The sequence below is a fragment of the Erpetoichthys calabaricus genome, chromosome 15 (genome assembly GCF_900747795.2).
Source record: "Erpetoichthys calabaricus chromosome 15, fErpCal1.3, whole genome shotgun sequence".
NCBI classification, from domain to species: domain Eukaryota; kingdom Metazoa; phylum Chordata; class Cladistia; order Polypteriformes; family Polypteridae; genus Erpetoichthys; species Erpetoichthys calabaricus.
Window position 1 is genome coordinate 71553778 of NC_041408.2, and position 18342 is coordinate 71572119.

Here is an 18342-nt window from a genome sequence, read left to right on the forward strand (position 1 = left end):
CCAGTATTCTGGATTGAAATCCCATGCCCAGTTACTGTCTGTGTGGATTCTATATATTTTTCCAGTGTCTTTCTATAAGGAATTTCCTGGAGTACTGTGGTATTCCAACCACACACCAATGAAGTGCATGATAGGTAAACTGGCTCTTGTGGGAGTGACTAAGGGTGTGTGCATAAAAAGGATGAATGAGGAAGTGGCACCCCATGCAGGGCTAGTTTGCACCTTGTGTCCATTGCTGCTAGAATAGGCTCCTGCCTCCAATTATCCCCGAGTTTGACTAAGCAGGTCAAAGAAGATTATGGGCATGAACAATGGACCTAAAGCAACAAGGCCTCTCACTTTCCACCCACTGTGTGAACCTACCCAAGTCTCGGAGAATGATGCATTTTGTTCATACAAGCACGTCTGTGCATGTGACAGTGCTACGAGGACTACTCAGCCTATTTGAGCTACAATGGAGGGAAAAAGAAAAGAGTAGTATGTAAACAACTATTATAAATCTTGATCTTGATAAGTGCTGTCAGTACGGGCAAAACAGTGCATAAGTAGAAAGTAGTATGAATATTAAAGAAATTCATATTCCTTACCAAAGATTCAAGCCCATAATCAGCTTGTGCCACACTAGTACTGCTGAAAGTGTTTGTTTCAATGATATCAGCTCCAGCCAGTAAATATTCCTACAAAAGATAAAGAATAAGAAAGAAAACTAAAATATCAAATGAAATACTGCTCAAACACACAGATAGAATCATTAAGAATTCAGTGCTCATGAAACATAGTGAACAATAATTTCTGTACTGGAAATAATTTAAATTGACCTGTTAACTACATATCTACTTTTTTGATCAACAAATATTAGACTAAAACTATGTATACATTTTTCACCGAGTTAACTGTTCAAAATTGTATAATGAGCACTTCTCCCTATGCCTAATGTTGAGTTTAATCGATTTATTTTTTACAAGGGTGTGCCTCCCTGGTTGTCTATGGGGGCCCAACCCCCGATCAGGTAAACGGTGGAATTTTTTGTTAAATGAAAAAGAAAAAAAAAAAAAAGAAAAACCATTTTACAATATTTCAGGAGAGGGAGGACCCAGGATGAGAACTTGCAGTCTCCTTACTGTGAGACAGCTACACTGCCATTGCACCACATGCATGGCTTGTCAAGTGCTAACTAACACACAACTGAACCACTACTGTTCTTAGCAGAGTACATGTACATAATGTGTTTTTTTTTTTGGCATATTCATGTTAAATTGGCTGCATTAACATGACAGTATCACTGTTGCATTCTCCTAATGAAGACAAAAAAATGATATATAGATGTATAGTATATGGTGTACAGTTTTGAAGAAAAATAAGCATTGCATGAAAACATTGCACAATTTAGCAAATCTTTTATGTAGAGAGAGTAGACTTCAAGGATTAAATTTAAATCTAGAATGAAAGGCAGGCCATCTTGAATCTGGTTGTTTATCTTGCTACAGTCCAAACATATATATGCTTTCAAGGCTAACTGGCATCACCTCATAACTCCAAGCATATACTGTATTACCATGGTGGTGTCTTCTTGATAAACTGGTACTCCATCCATGGGTGGTTTCTACTTTGATCTCACTGTTTCAAAGTTAGCCACAGTTGTGAAACTAAACAACTTCTTTATCATATAAATGGATTTATTAACAGCTCCAATAACTCTCCCTAGAACAGTGGCAAGATACTCAAACCACTAATCTATCCCAAATTTTTGTCTTGAACAAACATATTTCTTGCAGGTTAATTCAGAATCAGAATTCACTTTATTAACCAGTTACATTAATGTGTACTAAGAATTTGTCTTGGTAATAGTGATACAACACAAAAGGGCAGTACAGAATAAAAAATTATAAACATAAAAAGGTAAAATATGATGTAGCATACAAGGGTAACACAAAATATAAAGAGATAAAATAGGTTTAAAAAAAGTCCAAGTAGTCCAGTGTGCAGGTATACATAGATACCGAGCAGAATCTCAGACCTGATTAGTCAGAATAACTGCATTTAGAACAAAAACAGCACAAAGGTGTTTATCAGTGGGAAGTCTTTGGAAGAGATGGTGCCCTGAGTGAGTAAGATTAGCAATAATATTTGCAGCATGGCCTTAGCCTAAACAGAGGTAGCATCACGCCAGACAGTATACAAGGAGTCAGAATGGACTCAATGATGTCTGTGCAGAACTGGACCGATATCGCTTGAGACAGATTGAATTCTCCCAATTATAAATCAGTAGTTACGACAGAGTCTCGAATAAGAATCATGACCTGTATGTAGGTAGGTTTCCTGTGGGTACATACCCTGATTTTGTATGCCCTTTGGAAGATCTGCACCCTGTTCAGGACAGCATTGCAATCTGCCTTGCATCTGATACTGCAGTGACAGGCTCTATTTCTCAAGACCCACACGTAAATTCAGCAGGTTTTCACTCTGGATAGATGGATGAGTCGCAAGTGATAAATGTGTTTTTTTTAAAACTGCATTCTGAGGAAGAATACAGAATGCAAAGAAGAAAAAAAAGAAAATCCCATACTCCACCAAATTAAAATGCCATCGCCTGAAACTACCTTTGCAAATGTATGCTGACTATCTGCCAACACTGCATACTGTGTACATTGTCAACAGAACTATTTCATTATTTTAGGCAAACATCCTAAGGCTTTGTTATTTTATTTTGGTGCAGCAGTAAATGTCTTGTCACAGATTATGAAATTTAACTCAAGATTTAACTGCACCACTCAAGGACACTTTTCTCTTCTAAAGCCATTCCACCACAGCTTTGGCTGTGCTCTGGATTACTATCCATCCATTTTCCAACCCGCTGAATCCGAACACAGGGTCACGGGGTTCTGCTGGAGCCAATCCCAGCCAACACAGGGCACAAGGCAGGAACCAATCCCGGGCAGGGTGCCAACCCACCGCAGCTGGATTACTATCTTAAGGTAATATTTATGTTACAAAATCTCTATTTTTCATTCTGAAGGCAAAGATGTTTGCGACTGCTTTTTAAAACAAACATGGCACAAATGTTCAGTTGTTTCATTAAGGCTGCAGGTGTTAGTTACCTCTGACTTGCCCTCTGTCATATACAATTTTAATTACAACATTCATTTTTAAATAGAAGAAGAATAAGTAATTTAAAATTCATGAAAATGTAAAACTGTGGGAATAGAATATGTTTTCGGAAAGCGTTATATATTCAGCCACCTTATGTATATTTAACACATGAAAAGGGATCTGGAAAGCAGGATCTGTTCAGCAAAACAGTGGGGAAAGAGTGCTCCATTATTAGGGTAATGGTGGAATGCCATTGTCACTCCACAATAACAAAAGTCGAAACGCATTTTCATTTGGGTGTGTGTGCTTCATATGAACAATTCAGCTTTCCTTTCTGTTTTCTGATTTTTGATTTGGCATTAACAGTCCCTTATTGGTAGAATATTTCCAATGGGGACTAATGTTTATATGGTGTTTTTAAATTGTCACTGGGAGACTTTGCATGAAGTACTCAAGATCACCTATTAAGTCTCAGGAAAAAAAACAAAAGTCAATACCATTATAGAGAGAAAAAAGATTACAAACAGGTCCACTGATAAAAGGGTATTTAAAAATAGTTTTTAAAAAGCTTATTTTTTATAGTTTCACTGACAAACCAATATAAATTGCTAACTACACTTTACATAAGATACCTTAGTGCAGAAGCAATAGAACTTTTTTTGCAGAAAAAGAATTCTGCTCATGCAAATTGCTGTATAATTCACTGTCTCAGGAACAGAGACTCTCTGCTTATTAAAATTATAGTAACATTTACAGCTATGCTTTCATTTACACCATATAATTTTTGTCACTTTAGTTACCTTGTGAATTTTATAAATGAGGTCAGATTGTGTAATACTCAGAAGATCATTGTTTCCTTTCAGGCTTTTTGCGTGGTCTTTGAATTCATCTCCTTGGAAATCATTTTCCCCCAGCTGATATTTCTGGATCATGGTACCCATCCCACCATCTAGCACCATGATCCTCTGCTTCAGAATTTCAGCAATCTCATCCTTTTTGCTCTTCTTTACAGTACCTCAAAAGAAAAAACAAGAGGTTAAAAAGTATTTACTTGTTTCCCACTATGTTTCATCGCATTTACTTTTGGCGTGTTTCTTCCAAAGTTCATCTGGAAATAGTGCTTCCAGCACACCAGAAGGCTATACTTCAACTGTTAGCAATCCTGAGAGGTTGCAGTAAAAAGGCATTTTCAAACTCCCGAAAACCTCCAAGACATTCTATGTAGACCTATGTGGAATTAAAGACTTTAAGCCAATAAATTGAATACCTCCTCCTTCTTCTTCTTACTCTTCATCTTTTCCCACTTCTATGTGGGGTCGATGTGCTTGGTGAACCTTCTCCAAACGGCTCGGTCCTTCACTTCCTCACCTGTCAAGCCCTTTTCCTTCAGATCTTCTTTTACTTTATCCATCCACCTCCGCTTTGGCCTCCCTTGTTTGCTCTTTCCCTGTACTTCCATTGTCATCACTCTTTTGCCCACGTATTCAGTGTGTCTCCTGATTACATCTCCATACCATTTCAAACCAGCTTCCTGTACTTTCTCAGATGTCTCTCCCACGTTTATTTTACCTCTGATTGTCTCCTTACTTATTCTGTCCTTTTCTTTAATTCGACACATCTAAAAATTCTCATGCCTGCCACATCTAACTTTTTCTACTCCTGTACTTCCTTTACTGCCCATATCTCAGCTCTATACATCAGAGTTGGTCTTACAACTGTCTTAAAAATTTTACCTTTAGCCTTCACCTTAATTCATCAATCTCACAATACACTCCTGATACTGTCTTCCAACTGTTCCATCCACAGTTTACTCTATGCTATCTCTGCATCTAGCAAATCTCAATCACACGTCACATATAAATCTGTATGCAAAATATTCAAAAAACAAAAAATGTGATATTGCCTTTGATAAAGCAAAAAAATAACAGAAAACACTACAACTTTCAAATCAGCTAAGTGGCACCCGAACAGTATGCTATGCGTACATTTTCTAACTTGTTAAAATAAGAAAGTGCTTATTTTGCCATAATTAAAATACGTACCCAAGCCTAAAAAAAGTATCTGTCACTTAAATATTATTTACAGTATTTGCATACATTTTCAGAATTTCAAAGTTTTAAATGTGTTAATGTAAGATGTACTTTATATGGTACATTTTTATTAAAACACAATTTACCATATTTAACATGGGATGTGATGTAAATATGTAGCAGTACAGCGGAGACTATAAAAAATGCAATTATTTCTTATGGTATGTCTACATCAAGTTTAAATGTCAATCAAAATCATCACATGGTATTAGGATCATGTCTACTGCAACAATGTAACACTCTATGATATTGGCAGAGTAAAACATTGATTACTTACAAATGTAGTCGAGTCTTTTGTAGCTTTGCAATTTACTGAACTAGTGTGATGGACATGTTTTACCAGTAAAAACAGTTCCCGTCAGAGACCAGTGAGGTAAAGTAATCCAACACAATAAAAGCGGCTTCTGTCTGAATAATGACATTCAAGTGTGAGTATTACGTATTGTAATTGGTTTACTCATCCAGGTTCTGACAAGAGTCCCGTACAAGATAGAATGAAACTATGACAGACAAAAGGCAGTGAACATTCCCCGGAGTAGACACCAGGTTATCACGTAGCAACACACTCACTGTTTAACTGATTCTTCCCTATGGGTGCATCAGAGAAACCATCCAGAGCAGACTCAAACAGAGTTATGCACTCACACAGGGAGAATTTAGCATTTCTAAATTCAAATCAAATCAAATTTTATTTGTCACATACAGCCACACACACATTACAATATAAAGTAAAATGCTTAGTTACAGAAGCTCAAGAAAAAAATAAAAATTATAATAAAAGACAACTCCCCCCCCCCCCCCCAAACACACACACACACACAAGAATATCTGGCTTGTATAAAATGAGAGCTGTTGCTGTCAATAACAGGTTTGCAGGTGGCAATACTTTGTGGTCAGATCTGCCCAGCTGTACCACAGGTTTACATTTAATAGCATTAACAACTGAACTGAACATGTTCAGCTTCAGTATCCACAAATGGAACATGCTGATAGATGTTTGTTCATTTCAAAGTTCCCCCGGTAGAAAACACCAACATTCTAGGGACAGAATGATTCATCATTAATTTAAATAACAAAATTAATCATTTCTGTTGCAGGATGATGCAACTTCACCCTTGGCCATAACATGGATAAATTCAGTCAGTAATTCAATGTCTAGATTACACATTTTAGTTTAAATGATAATGTGCTTGCTTTTGCCCCTTGTTCATTCACATTGACTTCCAATCCTCCTGTCTTTTCCACTCCATCTGATTGCATCACATGAAACGCATCCAGCATTAAAATGGCATCTGAAATAAGAAGTTTAAGCCAGTTCTCCACTGTACCCACAATGGCGCATTACCTGAAATAACCATGACTCACCATGAGATGTGACAGTTCATCCAATTTATTCATAAGTGATCAATTACTAATATTCCACATTGAATAGAGGCTAGCCAGAGCTGAAACCTTTCCATCTTACATTTTACTCTCCCTGCGGAATTTTCACCCCTTCCATCCTCAGACAAGCTTCTCCTCTGATAAGATGCAACGGAGCTCATTAGCTGCTAGTGAGAGCAGTGCTAACCATCTGACTATGAGAGCTTTTAATATATTCAACATTTCATTCTTCAGAGTCGCGTACATTCTCATATGTAGTAGACTTCAGGTAGCCCTCAGATTGTCTATGCTCACCCAATGACATCTCTCAGGTTTGCAGCTTGTAAGAAAGGAAGTTGAGACAAGCAGATACGTAGATATACAATGACAGTAGCATATCTTCCATTTAAAAACCTATTTAAAAATGTATAGTGACAAGCCAGATGACAGACCACATCTAATCTTAACATTAATCCATCCATCCATCCATTCATCCATTTTCCAACCCGCTGAATCCGAACACAGGGTCACGGGGGTCTGTTGGAGCCAATCCCAGCCAACACAGGGCACAAGGCAGGAAACAATCCTGGGCAGGGTGCCAACCCACCGCAGGACACACACAAACACAGGACACACACCAAGCACACACTAGGGCCAATTTAGAATCGCCAATCCACCTAACCTGCATGTCTTTGGACTGTGGGAGGAAACCGGAGCGCCCTGAGGAAACCCACGCAGACACGGGGAGAACATGCAAACTCCACGCAGGGAGGACCCGGGAAGCGAACCCAGGTCCCCAGATCACCCAACTGCGAGGCAGCAGCGCTACCCACCGTGCCGCCCTTAACATTAATAATCAATAAAAAAAATTTAAAACTAAGGACAAAAAAGGAGAGACCTCCTAGAAAAGCTTGCATGGCATCCAGAAGGGGGCATAATTGACTAGCAATATAAGGTTAGCCGAGTAAAAGCTATAACTGTTTTTTTTCTTTAAAACAGAGTACTTCTCTGATGGCATTGTTTGTTAGTATTAGGTACAATAAGTGTTCAGTCAGCTTGACTTACAAAAAGAAGAGACTCTTTCCAAGTCAGACTACTGTTGTGCTATCCATCAACTTTCTAAACCCACTTTTTTCCAAACCAGGGTTGCAGGGAGCTGCAGCCAATCCCAAGAACAACTCTTTCAGGACAGGATCTAACTGATCAGTCCATCAGAGGGCAAACCAATGGTTACAATCCCATTCAACCTAAAATACCCTCTAAAACAAATCACATCGTGCCATTCACAAACATAAGCAGCACCAATCATTACACAAGCGACGGATGTGGCAATCGCTATTGAAGATTTCACCGAACTATTGATTTTATTCAAGTAAACTGAACGAAAATGAAATGACAGCATGAGTGGTGGGCGTGCACTGGATGTCACTTGTCTTAATCAGCTCTTTGCAAAGTAATCGCCTGTAAATATTAATAACATTTTAGAAAAGCTGGATTAAGCACGGACGTCTCTCGACTACTAAAGAGCGTGAACTGAAAACCACTGCATCTGTAGGGATCTGGCATTCACATTTCGACAATTCAGAAGAACATTAAAACTAGTAAACTGGATTTAAAACATACAACTTTAAGTCTCCCATACTGAAATCCATGTCCAGTCTTGGCACTGGGGCGTGTTTGACAGCAATAAGGGGCCTTTGACGGACAGGAGATTTCTATTTCATCATTGACAACGATAGGTGCGGGTACTTTGGTATTTAGCAAACCGTGATAAACAATTAACAACTGTCCTACCTGTTGCCGGCGGGGATTCGTAAATAGTAGGCGCCATGTGGCTGCTCTTTGTACCCAAACGAAGTAAAGAAAGTAGTGAAAGACGTGAAGCAGCAACGTAAGCCCCAAGGTTTCTAGCGGCACTTCGAACGAGGCAACTCGAGAGGCGGCACATGCGGACGCACTTCAACCTAACCTGCTACTGAAGCTCTACGCTCAACCTACCGCCAATGGTGATCAGGAGGCGGGGTCAAACGTTACTTCTCACTGCGTCTGGTTGGGAGTTTTGTTCCATCAAATTTAGACTTTGTATCGGAGGCCTTGCAATAAACAGCTGTCTTTAGTTGTTCGTAGTCTGGAAAGAACTGGCGAGATGTGTGCTGTGTGTTCTGCCTAACATGCATGTATGGCAACTTGTGTTTTAGTTTAACATGAAGTCACATATCTGGCAACTTGATTTTTTGGAAATGGCACGAATTGTATTGGTTACATAATGACTTGTCCGTTGGCGAGAATCCTTTAGATCTTAACAATTACATACACGCTAAAGACAGTTTTCGTCAATAATTAATTTAATAGTTCATCTTTATTGTAAGCTCGTATTCTGTTCTGCTATTACAATGCACTGCATTTTCTAGAGTCATGGTCTTCCACATGTGAAATTCTTTTATATTTAATACAGGGCTGTGCTCATCAGCCCCCAATTTACTTTATATTGTTAGGGCATGGCATCCTCCATGAACTCACTCGTATAAATAATACAATATATAGAATTCCCTATGTACCTCGACAGCATCTGTCAGAAAACAGAAACATTTGTTTTGATTATTTCATGTGATTTTTATATATTTTGGGGGACTGATTTCAAAAGTGAAAACCATTTTTCACCATCACTTACCATTTTTTTCAAAAAGCACATTTTTAGTTGTCAATTCTAAAAGTCGGGGCCCCCTGTGAGTGGGACGGCAGAGCTGAGAATTGTCATTGGGTTCTGAAGGAATGAACAACTAAAAAAAAAAAAAAGCACCACCTAGGTGCCAAACATATCCAGATAAAGGGCTGCTACCTCCATTTACGTATTTTACTCTTGCGTCAATGAAGAAGTTTGTCAAAACCCTATCAAATGATGGAGCCTGTTTGGGCTCAAATGTTGCAGGTTTGTCTGAGGCTAAACTGAAAGAGGGCATTTTTTGCCAGATCTGTTATTAGAAAACTGATTTCTGATGCAGAATTTAACAGTGTGATGAACGACTTGGAACGGGAGACTTTGGATTTATTCCAAGAATTTCTAAGTGTAACAATAAGGATCCAAATTATAAAGAAATTGTGAAGAAATGTATTAGTTAAGTTTAAGGAGTTGTTTTGCAACATGAACACCAAAGTTCACATTTTGGTTTCTCATTTGAAAATCTTAGTGAGGAGAGTGAAGAGCACGGAGATTCCATCAGGATATTAAGCACATGGAAAGGAAGTAGCAGGGATGTTGGGATGTCACTCTGAATGCAGACTTCTGATGGATGATTCACAGGAATGCCCCAGAAAGAGGGTACAAATAATGTGCCACCAAACAATGTTTTGGATCAAAAAAAACAAGAAGTGGAAAAAAACGGAGACATTACAGGTAAGTCAATGAATATGTATTGTCTTTTATTACATATGTTTAAAGATATTAGATCGACTAAATATTTTAATGTTAAATTGATTTAGAACAATTGTATAAAACAATATCCTGCGGTGGGTTGGCACCCTGCCCGGGATTGGTTCCTGCCTTGTGCCCTGTGTTGGCTGGGATTGGCTCCAGCAGACCCCCGTGACCCTGTGTTCGGATTCAGCGGGTTGGAAAATGGATGGATGGATGGGTATAAAACAATACATTGTGGAATTTGTTACATTTTAATTATATTTCTTTTCAATTTTGTACTTAAATATGGCATATTTGAATCATTCTAATTATATTTTTATTGTGTTAATGAATGCAAATAAAAAATAAGCACTTCCAATAAAAAAAACAGCATTACAAGTTTAATTTTGCAGACCTGTGCAATGGAAGGCTGCTTCAGCAGAACAAGCAAAGCATCCCAACCTGGAAACGATACCAAGACTGAGGTGTCCAAACATTATATGTGGAGACAGCACAGCTAAAGTTTAACAATTCTAACTAATGTTGTCTTTGTTTGCGAAGTATTACCTTTAGCCAAACACCACCTATTTCAGTTACTAGCTATTGTCACAGGGCAGCTGTAGACAGTCATGATGTCCAGTCAATAAAAAATGTCATAGTGGCTTTGCATTCATATACACAACCTCCTTATGAAATATTATTCTTTCATATTCAAGCTATGTATTTCTTATTATTATGTTGCATACTTTTTAAAACAGTAAAGCTGGGGTTCACATCTCAGGTGCACTTTTCTTTTTTTTTTTTTGTTCTTTATTGTTAGTTTTCGCATAACCTTTGGGGTCAGTGCGCAGGGTCAGCCATTGTGCAGTGCCCCTGGAGCCATTACAGGTTAAGGGTCTTGCTCAAGGGCCCAGTAGAGTGGGATCTTCAGTAGGAGTAGTATCCTCTTTGGCAGTGATGGGGATTCAAACTGGCAACTTTCCAGATTCTGGCATAGATCCTTAGCTTCAATGCCACCATTCTGCCCATATCTTTGTGTGGAGTTTAGATGTTCTCCCGATGTATGTTTGGAATTTCTTCAGTTTCTTCCCACAGTCCAAGGACACAAAGTTTAGCTGAAGTGAAATTGTACAAATTGGCCCTAGTATGTGTGTGCTTGTCCTATGATGGATTGGTGCGTTGTCACGCGATTATTCCTGTATTATGCCTGTTGCTTTCAAGGTAGGCTCCAGCATTACTGCAGTCCTGTCCTGGATAAGCAGGTTATGAAAATGGATTGACGGATGTTACATTTATTATTTTTCTTTTGCACTATTGTGCTGCATCAGTTTCTGAGCATATACTTTACACCTGGAGCTCTGCCAGGAGAAATGCTAAGAAACTTTCTAGAGATTTCTAGCAAAAGGGGATGAAGCTCCAAGTAAAACACTGATTTGTTTACTCTACCAAAACAATGTTAGCTTAATATTTTAAAAAGGGTTTCCACACCCTGGTATTTGCTGCTGGACCCTTGGCATACTATAGAACCCATAACCTCTGAACTCCTCAGTTTGGAGACTTTTGAATTGCAGCCCTCCATAATTTCCAGTCTGCAAAATTCTGCACACTTTGACAGCACCTGGAGTAGATTTTTTTTTTATAAAACCTTTTAAATATGCAATAGAAAGATATTTACATTTCAAGGCTTTTGTCATTCTCATTATCTAAATCAAAGCAAAATATATTTGTTATCATATTCAAGTCCATTCCAGTGTATAATAATGTGATATTTTCATTTTCAAATAATGCATAACCTCCAATTTCCTCTCCTGGTAGAACATGACATAGATCGTACACTGAATGATTCTTTTATATAAACTAAGCATAACTGTATTATTTGTGTCATGATTGATTTTTTTTTGTTGTTATTTTATCACCTTTGTAATTTTTCCCAGCATTGTCCGGGAGGAACTGAAAGTAGAGCTGCTGCTCCTCAGGCAATTCATTTTCAAGCATTTTTGATTGGCATGGTTGATAGGCTTGTGCATGGTTTCAAAGCAAGTCCTGCTTGTCTTGGGAAAAAGTTAAATACTTAACAACACCCACTGAAAATTGAAAGTTGTTTTAGCTCACCATTTTGTTGAAGGAATGGACAAATGGCATTTGCAGTTGTTTGCATTTGTCTTCTTTCAAGAAGCAGTCACACAATAAACCTGTCAAGTACTAAACAAGGAGATCTTGAGGAACAGCTGAGGATGAAGTGGGGCCTCCATCAAGAGCAGCAGCACCACCCCAACCAACCTCAAAAGACGTCAAAAATCATGATGTTGGAACCCCTGCTGTTTTAAGAAAGATCATTTTCATTTCCTTAACTTGTCTCTAGTAGGTTCATGTTGGCCAGTGTCGACTTGTGCTGTTATACATTAGGACCTGGGACAGAACCGTATTAATAAGCAACACCTCACAATGTATTATCCATCACTTAACCCGGCACAGACAGACACAAGAGGCACACTTACACAAGTTCACGCTTTTTAATTTCTTCTTCAGCACAATACTCACAGTGCACCAACCCACAATAATTGCTTAGTCCTTCCTCTTTTCCCAAGTCTTCTGCCACTTCTACTCCTCCACTTGCAAGCTCTATCCTTTGCCACCCGACTCCGGCTCCCTGAATAGAGTGAGGTGGCCCCTTTTATAATGCACCCGGGTGTGCGCCAGGTGCTCCCTGATGACCTTCCTGCAGCACTTCCTGGTGTGGCAGAAGTGCTGCATGGGCACCCAAGAGCACTCTGGGTGTACCTGCTTCCTGGTCCAGCAGCACTTCCTGGTGTGGCGGAAGTGCTGCAGTCCAGGGTTTAGCCAATGTCCATGCACCCTCTGGCGGTGGCCACAGGTTCCCACAAGGTTGAGCATCCAAGCTCTGTTCCTGTGGCCCCAAAACCCACTAGAGTGGCTGCCTTCTCGTGCTCCAAGGGAGGTACTGCTCCTCTCCTGGTCCTTAACATCCTCCAGGCGTTCCAACTGGGCATGAGCCCCAGCCATCTGAATCACCATTTAATGTGGTAACTAACAGAACATTATCATCATATATTTTGTTACATTACAACCCAAATGCAAAACATTTCTGGTGTGTATTTTTTTCAAGCCATATGCAAAAGATTATCAGTTCATGTTTTGTAACACTGCATACTAAATGCAACAACACATTGTTTTAACATCATGTAAAACAAATATAGCAAATACCAGGTCCTATCTTGCTCCTTTAATTTCTACAGAACCCATCTCTGAGTTATCACAGTTACAAAGTCATTAATGACATCCACAAAACTCACTTGACACTCGAGGTCCTATTCAGACAAGACTGTTCAGTCTTTCTTGGTACATTGTTGTGCAAAAGTAAGTAAACTCTCACACATTTCTGACCGCTGTCTTTGAAAGGACAACTTGGTCAGCCACTGTGGAATAAATTAAATCTGCTCGAGGTGGGAGGCCACTTTTGTCCTGTGGCAGGCAGTTTGACACTAGAAGCAGGGAGCTGATTTTCATACTGGCCCTCTCACTTCAAGTCATTATGCATTCCCAACTTCTGCATTCCCATACAGCTGTTGTTGCCAGTCTTGCCAATGCTATAACTGATGGTGCTCTTACGGAAACAATTAAGTTCTATACAGACAATCCAACTACTACTAGCTGATACCCCAGCTAGTAACTAAAGTATTGCAAAGTAACCCATAAAGTTGACACTTCAGGCCCCACCCTTGACTTGTTTTGAGAGATGCACATCGGCCTCCATCTCCACTTCTGCTGTGTTTATTGTAAAAAGAGAAATGCCTTCATTAGAGCTCATTGTGCTTTATCTGCAAAAAAAAGTAAAAAAAAATAAAATAAAATCTGCTGATTTAAGCTTTCAGCTGAAATTTGTGGCCACCTAGGATTAAATGTAATTGAGGAATATTATAGTGATGGTGCCACAAACCAAGACACTGCCTATTCTAGGGGTTTTCTTAAAAAGATGGTTACTCAGAATGCATTATTATGTGTATTATCTAAATATGACCCGTGGTTAATCCATAGAAATCTAGCCACAGTCTGCAATGGTGAGTAGTTATTATGGTAGTCGTGAAAGGAATCTCACCTCTTTTGATTCTTGACCCAGCAATCCATAGAGGGTGCCAGAATTTTGTAGATGGAAGAAAGTTTTAATGGATGTGCTGTGATGGCTCACTGTGTGATCAATCCATTCTTTGTTGCCTTAGCATGTCTAGCCCTTATATTTTCACATGAGAGCCTTCACCACTAGCATTCTCCTGCTATCGCTACTTGTGATGCATCGAGAAGACTGCCTGTCCACATGAAGACCGAGCTTTTACCTGCTGAGTTGTTCACACACACATGGCAAAGGCATGGCTGAGGCATTCTTCAAAAGCAGTAGTTTCCTAAAGTCACCCTCATCTAACCCCGTCCTGTTTTTACCTTGATGTGTTGGTTGTAAGTGTAAGAAATATGCAAACTTAATTATTTGCATTTATTTATTGACATGCCTTGCTGGTGTTTCTTGTTCATTTTCATACACACCTGGACAAGCAGACCGTGTTAAGTCTAAACCACAGTGGTGGTAACCATTGGGTGTTTGTGTATAAGAGGAAAACATGTACAAAGTGTTGTCTCTTTTTGATTCATCTGCTCCAAAATGTTGTGATGTCATGACACTCCCCACAATCCCCGTCCCCCACAATCCGTGATTACAGGACGGAGATTGTGGGGAACAGAAGCTGATTCCAGCAGCATTCAGTCTGGGATGTAATTCCAGTCCAATACAGGGCACCCTCACACCAGTCCAGTTTAGAGTCACTGGTTAAGAGTTTTAGGTAGTGGAAGGAATGCATGTGCCCCATAGTAGGCCTATGTGAGCAGAAGGAGAGTGTGCACTGTGACCAAGCTGTAAACTGACCCCAGGTCCTTAGAGCTGTGAAGTAGCAACACTTCAGGCCTTTTGATTTAATCCATCTATTAATTTTCAAAATCTGGTCTTTGCATAACCTTAATGTAAGAAGCTGAAGCTTTTCATGGCATGGCAGTTACGTACAGGAAAGCAGAAAACAGAATGGGTAAGTTGTTCGCTATCAGGAACACTTCTGAACGCATCATTACATGGTTTAGAATCATCAGTCAATGGGACAGCAAAAATTCAGATTGTAAGATGGTATCTGCAAGGGCATCAGGAGAACATGTAATAATTTATGAACCCCCTCTAGGCATCAAATTTAAGCTATTTTTGCTCCCACCGAAACACTGGGCCGTGAATTATGGGGTTAGAGTACTGCCAAAAAATCCATTGCAAGCACCACACATTTTGTAAGAGCGCATTACGTTTTGAGCGGAAGCAGTTCATTTGCAGGTGTTTTCTTGTCACATGTTCTTAGCACAGCACTTACCATCAAAAATTCACATGTGAGTGCCAGTATTCTGTGAAGGCAAGTTAAATTTTGAACGCTCAGGAAATGTTTTGCCTAAGCACATTTTCAACATGTACAATACACTTTTCAAAGTTTTTCCAGCAACGTGTTCTTCTTCTCCAGGTGTATGGCAGGCTGATATCACTTCCTGTGATGCGTTGCTGCCACATACTGAACAAAAGACTTTTATTCTTTCCCATGCTTTCTTTCTAAAACGTTTATCTTTTTTTCTTTGAAACACTATTGTTTTACACTATCATTTACATACATTATAAATAATCTTAATAGAAATATAGTCTTTACAATGTTCTTAATAGTATCACTAAATATTTACATAATTAACCCCATTAGGCCACACAGACTCCCATACTCTTCAGATTCCCTTCTGGGGGGTACTAATGACTTGAGGCATCTGGAGTTTTCTGTCTTAATTCTTTATGGCTCCTAGCTTTATGATGATGTGGGACAAACTGTTCTTCAGCATGCATTGGGACAGTTTGGAACCAAGTGTGAAGCAACAGGGGTGAGTATCAGCACCTCCAAATCTGAGGCCATGGTCCTCAGTATGAAAAAGGTGGACTGCCCTCTCCTAGTGGGACGTGATTTACTGCCTCAAGTGGAGGAGTTTAAGAATTTCAGGGCAGGGCTGTCTTAACAGCTGGCAAAGTAGTGCCCTGGGGCTGCTGTTTTGATAACAAATTAGAAATATGCATAGGCATCAGAAACATTGTGGGCCCCTATGCTCCTGGGGCCCCTGGCCAGTGCCCATTGTACCCATACATTCAGACGGCCCTGCCTCAGTGTCTTGTTCGCAAGAGAGGTGAAAAGGGATGGTGAGATCAACAGATGAATAGGGGCAGCAAGCGAAGTTATACAGTCGCTATACCAATTCTTGGTGGTGAAGAAGGAGCTGAGGCAGATCGCAATGCACTCGATTTACCAGTCAACCTAAGCCCCTACCCTCCCCTACAGCCATGAGCTTTGGGTCATAACTCAATGAACCATAAAGCAGGTACAAGCAACCAAAACAAGCTTTCTCCACATGATGGCTGGGCTCTCCCTTAGAGATCAGGTGAGAAGCACAGACATCCAAGAAAAGCTCAGAGTAGAGACACTGACCCTCTATATTGAGAGGAGCCAAACGAGATGGTTTGGGCATCCGTTACAGATGCCTCCCTGTGGAGGTTTTTATGGGCAGGACCAGCTGTGAGGAGAACTCATGAAAGACCCAGGACTTGCTGGGAGGATTACATCTCCTAGATGGCCTAGGAATGCTTTGGGATCCCACAGTATGAGTTGGCTGGGGAAAGGGATATATGGGCCTCACTGCTAAGACTGTTGCCCCCGCGACCCAGTTTTGGATAAGCTGTGGAAAATGAATGAATGTTCTTAAGGCACTCATTATTTTATTACTGCTCAAATACAGAAAGGTCCTCTTAGGGATTTTAAATTGGAGTACAATAAAGTATAATCTATCTATCGATTTATCTAGCTAGTTAGCTATAGTCTATCTATCTATCTATCTATCTATCTATCTATCTATCTATCTATCTATCTATCTATCTATCTATCTATCTATCTATCTATCTATCTAGGGTTATCTTGTGTATTATTCTAAAAACTTCACTGAAGTACATTCTCCTTTAATGTAAGGAACACTAGTTTCCTAGATTTATATGCATATCTAAAACTGATTTTTATTTATTTACTTTAGTTGAGTTCCTGCTGGTTACAAGGACATTATAAAATATTTAATTGACACTTTTAAATGCATTAGGGGGTCTGTAATACAGTGCCAATATAGCACTTGTTTCTGTTTGAATCTCAATATTCTTGCTTTGATCTGAAGCAGACTCACATATAATTTCCTGTTCTGGTAATCGGAAACCTTGTATCTTTTCAGTTTTACCTGTCTTTTCTAAATAATGTGTATCCATTTGTATTAAACTAAAACTTGTGTTATTGCAATAATTTCACTTTTAGATATAATTCCTTTTTTTACTTCTTCTGGCATCATGTCTAAACACTGTAATTTATTACTCTCTCAGTGCTTGCATTGCCACTATATGTTAATCAATATTAGGTTTTATTTCATTTCCACATGTGTCTTTCATAATCATTTTAAGTACTGTCATATTAATCAATATGTTACACCTGGCCTTTCCAAAGCAGCATGATCCTCAAGTCCTTAACGTACCCCTCCAATCCACACCCAGCCTTTGCTCCAAAAGGCACACTAGTGCCCCGCAGAGTTTACAGTACGTAATCTTTACGAGTGTATAGATGACATTCTGAAACTCTGCTCTTGAGGCTTTATTATCATTAACATTGATATATAAAAACACACTTATTCTGGCATGGTTTTTAGATTGTCTATACTTGTGTTTATTTTATTTTCTAAGAATCCTTTCAGTACAAGCCTTACTGATACTGACACAGACGTGTGTATCACGTGTTACTTTTTATATTACCTTTTTCAATTCCCTTTTTTTCTACATTTGTAGGCTATTCCATGCTTTATTTTTGAATAGTAACTTTCTACTTTCTTGTTATAATTCATAATAGCATGTTCTATTAAAAACCCTCCATAAAACAAAGAAGGATTGTTTGAATCTTGTAATTATGGGAAGTATTTATTGTGGCCCTGTAAGTATATTTAGAATATTATGTTATGTTTTAGTGCATAGCTTCAACTAATCTTCCACTCCAAACAGTCATTATGCAGATCAGTCATTGATTTACTTTTGTGAATCTTAAGGCCATGCCACATTCTACGACTTTTCCAGTAATTTTCAGTTGCACACTTCATTTACATAACCTTAGCAAGTCGGAGGCAGTTATGGCGCGCTCCTGTGATGTATAGTCTGACATATCTAGCGACTCTGTCCAACCATTCTGTGACGTGTCTCGATAAAATCAAATAGGTTCGATATTGTTTTAAGTTATAAGAATGGTAGAGAGCTGACAA

At 39.1% G+C, this 18342-nt stretch overlaps 1 protein-coding gene across 3 annotated transcripts in view; it reads right to left on the reverse strand.

Moving 5' to 3' along the window:
• Positions 1–8516, reverse strand: part of mtr (5-methyltetrahydrofolate-homocysteine methyltransferase) — a 72887-nt gene extending 64371 nt beyond the window's left edge. Inside the window, exons 1-3 of one of the 3 annotated variants that reach the window (XM_028820212.2) lie at positions 8337–8516; positions 3891–4105; positions 588–677 (exon numbers count right to left, since the gene is read on the reverse strand). In XM_028820212.2, coding sequence (XP_028676045.2) covers positions 588–677; positions 3891–4105; positions 8337–8490 — 459 coding nt within the window. In that variant the 5' untranslated portion in view covers positions 8491–8516. Of the gene's footprint in view, positions 1–587; positions 678–3890; positions 4106–8328 lie in introns of all 3 variants that reach the window. The other 2 variants (XM_051919601.1, XM_051919602.1) reach the window with 2 other exon arrangements.
• Positions 8517–18342: the final 9826 nt, after the last annotated feature.